At 45.8% G+C, this 10,446-nt stretch overlaps 1 protein-coding gene across 1 annotated transcript in view; it reads right to left on the bottom strand.

Moving 5' to 3' along the window:
- Nucleotides 1–1,954: 1,954 nt before the first annotated feature.
- LOC149326852 (uncharacterized) overlaps nt 1,955–10,446 on the bottom strand; it is a 36,573-nt gene continuing 28,081 nt past the window's right edge. The window contains exons 7-8 of the mRNA XM_089564704.1: nt 2,607–2,780; nt 1,955–2,050 (exon numbers count right to left, since the gene is read on the bottom strand). Of these exons, the coding sequence (XP_089420830.1) occupies nt 1,955–2,050; nt 2,607–2,780 (270 nt within the window). The remainder of the gene's footprint in view (nt 2,051–2,606; nt 2,781–10,446) is intronic.

The raw sequence follows: 10,446 nt of genomic DNA, 5'->3' as shown, positions 1-10,446 counted from the left end.
GGGAGCCGTTGCTCAACGACATTTCCACCTAATCTGTACGACAGATTATAACCTAGATTACTTCCTTGTAGCCCTCTTTCCATATTCCTCACCCAAAGCATGAACAGCAGTGGTGATACAGGAGAATCTCACCTTAAACTTTTGAGTACCTCCTCAGTTTTTGTACTTTTTATCCCTTCTCATGCAATTTCAACGTTATTGTTTTGGTAGATTTCGTGTTGAAAATCGGTTACGTAATGACCGGCACCTTCATCTTTTAATATGGCCCACAAAAGATCTCTGTTCACTTTGTCGTACGCACCTCTTATGTCCAGAAAGGCTAAATACAGAGGTCTGTTTTCCGCCTTTGCTATTTCTCGGCATTCTGTAAGCCGGAACAGGCTATCACCTATGCGCCTACTCCTTCTGAGCTCATTCTGAAGTTCTCCGAGTATCCTATTACTTTCTACCCATGACTGCATTTTTATTTTCACCGCCTGCATTGCCAGCCTGCATATAACAGATGTTATCGTAATTGGTCACATGAATTTTATGTTCATCTTGTCTCCTTTTCTCTTTATAAATCAAATTCATTTTACTCTGTCTCCAGAAGTGTGAAATTTGCTCACTTGTTATGACTGTCTGCAATGCTTTTACCAGCGCGTCCTTTCTTCTTGGGCCAAGTTCATTAATCAGCTTAATTGGAATCACGTCTATCCCTGCGAATGTGGAGTTAGGAATATTTTCTTCCGCCTTTCTCCAGCTAAAACTAGGCAGTTCTCTGCTGTTCTCTATTGTGCTGTCCTATGTTGCTCCCTCACTTGCGAGATTACCATAGCGTCGTTCTGAAATGACGCACCTACAACTGATGTAATATAGTTCACAGCGTCGTCTCTCTCTAACCATTTGCTCTCTGCATCTTTAACCTGTTCCTGCTTTCTTTGGTTCGTTTTACCCAGCCAACTTATATGGTTTGAGAATTTTCTTGCCTCCCCCCCCCCCCCCCTAAATTGCAAGGCGAACTTCAGCCATCCAGTTATCAGAGGACTGCTTTATTTTAGCCTGGACGAGGACCTGAACTTGCTGTTTCTTTTGTCGATAAGATTTCTATTTTCGGCCTATTTCCTCTTCAGATAACTACGCCCTCTTCCCTTATCTGTGTTCCCTTGAAGCCACCGGTCGTTGTTTTGATGGCCTCCTTAATTTCCATATTCCTCCAACTTCGTGGCTTCCTCTTTCGTCTCCTGCCATTTACTCCCTTTACTTAGTGAATTTTTGTACTAATCAGTAGTTCTAACTGATTAGAATCCCACTTTTTCATGGGACATTTCCCGATTGCTTCCTCTGTGGGGAAAAAAGGGGTTTGGCCTCGGCTGCTCAGCGGAAAAGTCCGAAATAATCTAATATGACATGTTCCTCAAGGTGGACATGGCGCCTGGCAGGAAAGTGATTTCAGAATTTCAGACCCTGCGAATACTGAGCGTGTGGCTACCGTCTGTTCCAACATGTTGCTACCGCCTATGTGACTCGAATGATAACGAGAATTGCAAATAATTGAAAGGTTTAGGGAAGAAGATATGGTGAGTGTGGTACAAGCCAGCTAAGGCCTGGTATATCAGAAGCCCATTAAATCAGAATCCAAGTACCGAGGCACTACTTCACAAAGCCTATAAGATGCCCTCGGCCCTCGCGAAGCGGGCCTCTCCGAGCAAGCTAGGGGACCTAGGCGTGGCCAAAGGCTACTTAGAACATCAGAAGATGCAACTCAGCTCCCAAGCTGAACGGCTCCTGCTAACTATGAACGGCGGGTCTCTACTGAAGAGCATCGGCTATTTAGATTGCCTCGGGAGCATCAGAGGTCGTAGACGTCAGGGACAAATTCATGTCGCTCTGTACTGCCCTCCAGATACCGAAGCAAGAAGGAGCCGGGAGCCAATAGTCTCGAAAAACTATTTGAGAGTAGATCGTATGTCCTCTACGTCGACGATGCCTGGTTTGCTGGAAGCTCTGTGGCTGCTGCGACGGCAGTCGACTCTGCGTACAGAGAAATAGCCAGCGTCAGCTTCAGAGACTGCAAATGTGCACAGCAGACTGAAGTGGTCACAGCACCTCTAGCAGTAATCATCGGCAACGTGAGGGGAGAGTGTCTGACCATAATCAGTGACTCGCAGAGATCTTGCAAAGAACTGCACTCAGCGGAACACTAGGTACGGCGTCCGTGCAATTCATTCATCAACACGGCGGTACAAGCTCCAAACACAAACCTCATAGAATATGGACACCAGTACACGCGGGGCTCTCTGGGAACCACGCGGCTCACGTCATTGCTCGAGGCGACACTTACTTAACGGGACTTAAACGTAGCTACCGGGGCCTGTTCGTATTACTGCAGCACATAAGGGCCAGTAGTAGACGATACCCACCGGCTTACTCTAAGTTCAGCAAATAGAAGGCGACACGCTGACACCAGCTTCAGCCAGGTCCCTTCCGTGCTTATACATACTAAGAACAATGCCTCCCAGCGGGAATGAGAATAGATGTCTACACTGCGGGGATAGAGCTACACAATTTCGGGACACATGTCCTTGTCAACGTAACAAATGAGTGCATTCACATAAACGTTTCACCTTTGATAAGTGCCAGGCGACCTTGACCAGCACAGTCCTGGAGGACCAGCTCGCCTTCAGACCAAGCTTGCGCAGCGGCTGTCTTCTTCGGGACCCCGGGCTATAAGAAAGAGGCTTGAAGCGACCCACACTTCCGCAATCGAGAACATTTGGTGAGAAAAGCTTACGCTTCTTCTGTGTGGAGAATTCAGTAAGGTGAATATCATTAATTTCTAGAGGTCTCCCAGCTGAAAGCTTTCTTTCGTCGATAGTTTTTTTGAGCCTATTGCTTTCTGGATACTTTTGTTTAGCCGCAGTAAAAATACCTCTCCAATCGAATAAGTGAGTGCGTCACGCGTTTTTGATCTTGCATTCCAGTACCCCACTTGAAACATTTTTTTGCGGTAGCTTGTTCAGCTGTTGTTAATTAGACAATGTAGTAATGATATTCGTCATAGAATTTCAGACAACAGAACTGTTCCTCAAACCTTCAGAAGAGACAATGTTTCCGTTGTTCGTGGAGATCAAAATGTTTCCTCCGTTCGCCACTTTGATGCTAGGAGTGCTGCGTGGGATAACACAAGATCTGTAAGAAAAAATCATGAGAGCAAAAACTATGGCACTCAGAAAATATTGGAGTGACATTATATGCCTAAATGTCAAAACGTTTTATTGTTTGACCTTTTTAGTCGAATTCTGGTGACATCGCAATCCCGCCAATAAAGAAAAAAATTGAAGCTTTATTATGGAAGATCGCCAGAGAATTTTGCCAACAATTAGCATTCGAAATCCGTCTTACAGTTAAACAAGAAAATTTTGTTGTCCTTAACAAGGAATTTTTCTTTGCATTTTTCTATTCTAAAAACTCAGCTGTCATTAGCAAGTGAAATTTTTTTTAATGTCATTATGGTGCTTCGTTGCTATGGGGCTGAAAATATTTAGTTTCATTTTCCAGCCCTTGTCAAGTAGCTTCGTTCAATGATAACGTGTTTCCTGCTTTTACAACGAGAAGATCCTAAAAAGCAGTTCCGCTAAATAGACCACAGGAGAACGCTGCTCCTCGGAGTGCCACAGAAGGAAACTTTAGAAGCAAAAAGCATCACATCTGAGTGGGAGGCCAACTAACGCTGTCCCGTGTAACACAGTATTTTTAGACTCGTTGGACAATTAGACTAGTGCCGCAACATCGCAGCGAGAGTCTGCTGTTACTGTAAACATACAGAAAAATGTGCGTGGGAAAAAGAGAAGAATGGAAAACATGGAAACGTGTTGTTTAAGACGTCCGCTCATTCTGCGAAATATTTTCCGCGGTCATTAAAAATAATGCTGGAATGCTGCAGGCTGTGGGAATATTTGTAACGACAACACGAGTTGTCCCGTCATCGCGTTCACTAAGGCCGTCTAAACCAAAGCTGACTACACTTTCTGCCCAGTAAGCGGGAGCTGAAGCGTCAACGGCGAATAGACGCCGCCGGCCCTGAAAAGGAGCGCGCCCACAATGCACTTTGTGTCCATGCCCACCACCGACGTCAGCTTGTCGCTGAATTATTCGTACTGTAAGAAAGAGAGTTGGGGTTTGCTGCCTCAGCGGCTAGCGCTGCCGAAGGAGAGGAAGATGACAGAAGACGAAGCTCACGAAGCTGACGAAGCTCGGGTGCGCGCTTGCGAACGCCGGCCTGCTGAGCAGCACTGCTGGGGCAAGGACTGTGCCCGACCACAACTGTGCGAGTTTCCACATTACACTTGGTGGAGGTGCTTCTTGTTCTACGCCACGATGCCCAGGCTACCAGGCTCTACCACGACGTCCGACACCTCGGTCCAACCTGCCCAGGCTGTCATCTGTTTCGGTGCCGTGCGTCAGCGCGCACCCGAGCTTCGTCAGCTCGTTCCTCTCCTTCGGCAGCGCTAGCCGTTGAGGCAGCAAACCCCAACTCTCTTTCTTACAGTACCAAGAGAAAAATATCAGCAGCGTATTAATTATAATTCCATCTTTCAGCTGCCGCCGCGGTGGCTCAGTGGTTATGGTGCTCGGCTGCTGACCCGAAAGACGCGGGCTCGATCCCGGCCGCGGCGGCTGAATTTCTTTGGAAGAGAAATTCTAGAGACCCGTGTACTGTGCAATGTCAGTGCACGTAAAAGAACCCCCGGTGGTCGAAATTTCCGGAGCCCTCCACTGCGGCGTCTCTCATAGCCTTAGTCGCTTTGGGACGTTAAACCCCATAAACCAAACCAAACCATCTTTCAGCTGCAGATCCGGAACATTCTCCATGTGCAGAAACTCCTACCCGCTTCGAGTTGATATTCTCGCATTCCCCTGATTGACGCACCATTTATGATTTGTGCAGTGTGTTTGCGAGTGACCTTAAATATCCGAGCTTTTTCAGGCAATTTTGGTGTCAGAATATATTGTTCAAAAAACTATGCTTCTGCAAGTTCACGGCTTACCCTGTCCGCTATGCACTGAACAATGAATACAGAGCCATCTTGTAGCGCGGCAATCTATAAAGCTCACTCAGGGAAAACTTAAGTTGTTATTTCACTCAGTCCGTTAATGAAAACACTGTATCCAACAAGACAAGACATTTACACGACGTATTATGGACTATTGAGAGTATTCCTGAACGCATATTGTTTTGTTTCTATTGCTCAATTTAGAACTTGTTAAAAAAATACTAATTTTTCGTTTTGAGAATAAAAATTGACTACTATTTCGGGAGTCTTATGAAAAGTTGCCGTATTTTGAAAATTTTGTCTCATGTGTTATCAAGTCAAGAAGTATACTTCTGGCCTATGCTATATAGCTCGTTTTGCATCGCAAGTATTGAATATGCCTTCGTCAGTTGTGCTGTTGCTGGCGCCCCTCAGAAATTCAGGTCTTCCAGGGATGTTACATGAGCCACACTATGCGTCTTGGAAGCAAGACCTTTCGTGTCCTTACTTTTGTCGAATTGTGTACAGATTAGATTCATTTCTAATCCATCACACGCACTTTACTTGTCCACCTCTCACATAGCGAGAATTCTGGCTTTTAAATTTTGGAGCCCATTGCAGTATAACACGGTTTCCGCACAAATCTATTCATCAGGTCAATCCCGTTTCACACGGCACTGGCTTAAATAATAATAAAGGCCACGCCTGCTGTTTTGTTTGGATGCCTCGCACGGAATCACATTTAAACTGAAGTTTCCTAACTGAAGACAATATTAAAAGTAGAAGTGGGAGCAGCAGCCAGCGTACCTGCAGTGTGTCTATTTGGCTCCTGCCTCTAAAAAAAATAGTAGTATGTTTATGTTTGTTCTTTCGTTGCAAAGGCTTGAAGCGCATCTGGGTGTGTTCGGGCAAAAACGCGCACCCGTTTCCATGTGGTAGAAAAATGTGAGGACCCAGTACACTAAACTTCAGATTTCCGCGAGAAACTTCAGGTGCATAGAAAAGTGACTTTTCAGAAGACGGAAACATTAATGTTCCGATCACTGTAAGATGACAATCTGCATCCGCGTCCAAGGAAACAAGGATAAAAAAATGCCACCAGTTACGTTTAGAAGCAAAATAATGTGGGTTTAATTTGAATCGAGGCAAAGAACATTTTATTTTGCAGTGAGCAGTAAACAATAAATTAAACCGTTTTTTTGCGAAGCTATTGAAAAATAGTTTTCGGCATTTAAAAAGGCTTTATTGCTGAGATCTGTCAACATTTTGCAGGCCTTTTAACTGCTTGCACACGAAAATTTGTGGTTCTAAACAACTAAATGCATTGTCAGTGTTGGAAGATTCAAAACGATACGGACATTCTCAACTTTGATACGAATTTTCAAATCTCACTTTGATGGGTTTTTTTCGAAAAGTTTTGCTTTCAGAACCTCACGAGCTTATAATGCTCCGCCTACATTACTTATATTATTGTTAAGAATTATTTTAGCAGCACACAGCGGAATATTTGTCATTTCCTTCCCGACACTTCATAAATTTGGTACAAGGAACAGTAGTGAGAAGTAGCATTTATCAACGAAAGAAACAGATAATATCTAAAAATAAATTTCACGCTGGCAAATTTACAAAAGAACACATTACAACTTCGCATTTTTTTCCTTACTTTTGTTATAGAAATTGCTGACCGGAAATATCAGTGCGATATCACTTAGGCTGTCGTCTAGCAAAACCAGCGAGTTTCTCCCTAACGAATATCCGTGATTGCTTCAGAGCTTCGTAACGTCGTCAGCACCGCAAAATTTGTTATTTGAGAGATAAATCTTCGAGTACCGACCCACTCTTCAACCTTCTTTTTAGCAAATTTCCGTGATTGGTTCAGAGGATTGTAACGTTATTAGCCCTGCCAAATTTAATATTTGAGGTCTAAATGCTCGAGTACCAACCCACTCTTCGACCGTGTTCCACAATTAATCTGCATTATTCCTATCACTATTTCAAATTATTCATATTATTTCACCCTCCAATCCAAATTAACGAGGTTGTGAAAAGAAAATGAGGACGCTGGGTTGTTTTTTTTAATGCTTCAATAAATATTACGGATGCCTATTGCGAAATATTTCGGTGCAATATTGAGCCTAGATTTAATAAAACCAGTCTGAAATATCTGGTGTTTGCGCGCTCAAAAGACAACCACGTGACGCCGTCAGCTGGCATAAGCACTACTCAACTACGTCATCTTAAGACTTCTAGAAACCTAGTCATGTGCTTAACTTTCGTTTGTCCTAGCAGAATAGATTTATACTAAATTTTCTGAAAGTAAAAAAAGTGTGAATTATTTGAACGCATATCTGTACTCTATTGATGTACAGCATGTGGTCATAGATCGTTTATTAACATGTGATTGGGTTTGGTTCTGTTTTGCATCCTCTGTGGCTCCACTGTCCTTGGTTAGGGCGAGGGTGGAAGACACAGCTGCTGGCCAAGCGCCATGAAAACATGCGCTAGGTTTAGAAAAAGCCCACGCGAAAAGGAGTCACATAGGCAAAATAGAATGTGGGGGGGGGGGGGGGGTGTTATCTTATCGGTAGACACAGAGCACATCTAAAACAGCCTCTAAAGAAGTCTTCCAGAGACTTTTATCATCGCATCGGGTAGACGCATTCGCATTTAAGCATCAATTTCTTGGTGCAATTCCACGGCTGGACGAAGAAATGAAAAAGAAAATGGAACTATCAATAACTCAAAGCAAAGTCGAGCACGCGATAGATAAATTAAACCTCGGAAAATAACCAGTACCAGATGAATTCAGTGCGGCGTTTTATAAAGAGTTTAAGCATGAAATTGCCCAGTGTTGTGTACAATGTTTAATGAGGCACTACGTTAGAATAAACGTAGTGCCTCATTAAACATTGTCACGTTGTCACGTTGTCACGTTGTAGTAGATGTCACGTTGTAGTGACGGCAGTCCAGCGTTCAGGAAGACAGCAACAAAGACTTTCAAACGAAGCTCTTTATTTGGGCTGACTTGCGCCCTCAAAAGAACTGAATCACTCGGCGGCGGCGTAAGCAACAGGCGTGCTCGGCGGTCGTCGAACTACGAATGTCCGCCGCTCGCGGCATCGCTCAATTTAAAGGCGGCAAGGAAACTTCCACATAACAGGACAAGATCATCTACAGTAATCTAGAAAAACCTAGATGCAGCCTTTCATTACTGCGATCAATCGAGATTAGTCTGGTCGCTTCTCGCGTCAAGACCAAAAATGATAACAGCCCTTTCCTGCAGCCTTGTGCGTGAGCGAACAAACACCACAATGATACGTGGCATTACCCCCCTTCCAAAGAAGCATCGTCTCGATGCTTTAAAATGAAAATAAACACGGAGAATGAAAACTTCGAGTCCTTTAGCGTTCATAATACGGCTTCAGGCGTACGACATGTACGACTTCCGGGCGTGGGTGGCGTCGCTGAGATGCTGTCGTGCCGTCGGGGATGACTTCATAGTCGAGGTCACCGATGCGGCGGAGAACCCTGTACGGGCCAAAGTAGCGTCGCAGCAACTTTTCGCTCAATCCACGGCGGCGAACTGGCGTCCATATCCAAACCCGATCACCTGGCTTGTAATGCGTGTCTCGTCGGCGCAGATTGTAGCGTCGGGCGTCGGTGTGCTGCTGGTCTCGAATGCGAAGCCGCGCAAGTCTTCGGGCTTCCTCGGCGCGATGAAGGTAGGCGGCGACGTCGATGTTGTCTTCGTCGGAATCGTGCGGGAGCATTGCGTCGAGTGTTGTCGTGGGCTTCCTGCCGTATACCAGCTGGAATGGGGTAAACCTGGTTGTCTCCTGGACGGCAGTATTATAGGCGAAGATCACGTAGGGCAGAATGGAGTCCCACGTCTTGTGTTCGGCGTCGATGTACATGGACAGTATGTCTGCGATGATCTTGTTCAGACGCTCTGTGAGTCCATTGGTTTGTGGATGATAGGCAGTTGTCCTCCGATGGCTTGTCTGGCTGTAGTTTAAAATGGCTTGCGTCAGCTCCGCTGTAAATGCCGTTCCTCTGTCTGTAATGAGCACTTCGGGGGCGCCGTGTCGCAGGAGAATTTGTTCGACAAAAAATTTTGCGACTTCTGTTGCGGTACCACTAGGCAACGCTTTTGCTTCGGCGTAGCGGGTCATGTAGTCGGTGGCCACGATGATCCACTTGTTACCTGATGACGAAGTCGGAAAGGGGCCGAGGAGGTCCATCCCCATTTGCTGAAAGGGCTTAGTTGGCGGTGGTATGGGGTTCAGGAGTCCGGCTGGTCTAGTCGGAGGCGTTTTGCGTCGCTGACACTCACGGCACGTTTTCACGTAATGGGAAACGTCGGTAGCTAGCCGCGGCCAATAGTACTTCTCCTGGATGCGGTGCAACGTGCGAGCAATCCCGAGATGCCCCGCAGTCGGCTCATCATGACATGCCTGCATAATTTCTTGCCTGAGATTTTTGGGCACGACAAGAAGATGCACTGTCCTGTTGGGCGCGAAGTTCTTCTTCAGGAGGACATTATTGTGAAAGACGAAGGAGGACAGTTGGCGCTTGAACCCTCGGGGAGGCGATGCGGTCTTGCCTTGCAGGTAATCAACTAGGCTTTGCAACTCAGGATCCGAGCGCTGCTGCTGCGCGAAACTGCTGGCGCTTACCGGTCCTAAGAAAGCGTCGCCGTCTTCCTCTTCCGGTGCTGCGTCGACGGGGGCTCGCGACAAGCAGTCTGCGTCGGAGTACTTGCGGCCAGATTTGTAGACTACAGTTATGTCGAATTCTTGAAGGCGCAGGCTCCAACGAGCAAGGAGGCCGGAGGGATCTTTCAAATTGGCTAGCCAGCACAGAGCATGGTGATCGCTCACAACCTTGAATGGTCGTCGGTACAGGTAGGGGCGAAATTTCGATGTGGCCCAAATAATGGCGAGACATTCTTTCTCGGTGGTCGAATAGTTGGCCTCGGCTTTCGACAGTGAACGGCTAGCGTACGCGATAACGTTCTCCTGTCTTCCATTTTTCTGAACGAGGACCGCTCCTAAGCCAAAAGACGGAGGCACTACGTTAGAATAAACGTAGTGCCTCCGTCTTTTGGCATTTCCCATACAGTACTCGTACCTAAAGCGGAGAAAAAATAAAAACTACAATTGGTTACCGTATATCGACCGATAGCGCTCACTAATGCGCATTACAAAATATTTATGAAGGTGTTGGCGCGAAGGCTGTAGCCTTCGCGCTACAGCCTTCCGGGACAGTGATCCGGGATATTGTTGGACCCCACCATGGTCGTTAAATTTTTTGAAATATTCGTACAGCGTGCAATGTACTTGAAAGCTGCGATGACATTAATGGGTGAGTGGCCATGCTTTGGATTGATCTCGAAAGGATGCTTTTATTGTGCTTGTCTTCAAATTTCGTT

The sequence above is a fragment of the Amblyomma mixtum genome, chromosome 10, assembly GCF_055824585.1.
Source record: "Amblyomma mixtum isolate Tamu chromosome 10, ASM5582458v1, whole genome shotgun sequence".
Taxonomy (NCBI): domain Eukaryota; kingdom Metazoa; phylum Arthropoda; class Arachnida; order Ixodida; family Ixodidae; genus Amblyomma; species Amblyomma mixtum.
Note: the sequence above shows the minus strand (reverse complement) of the source record. Positions and strands in the feature narration are given on the sequence as shown.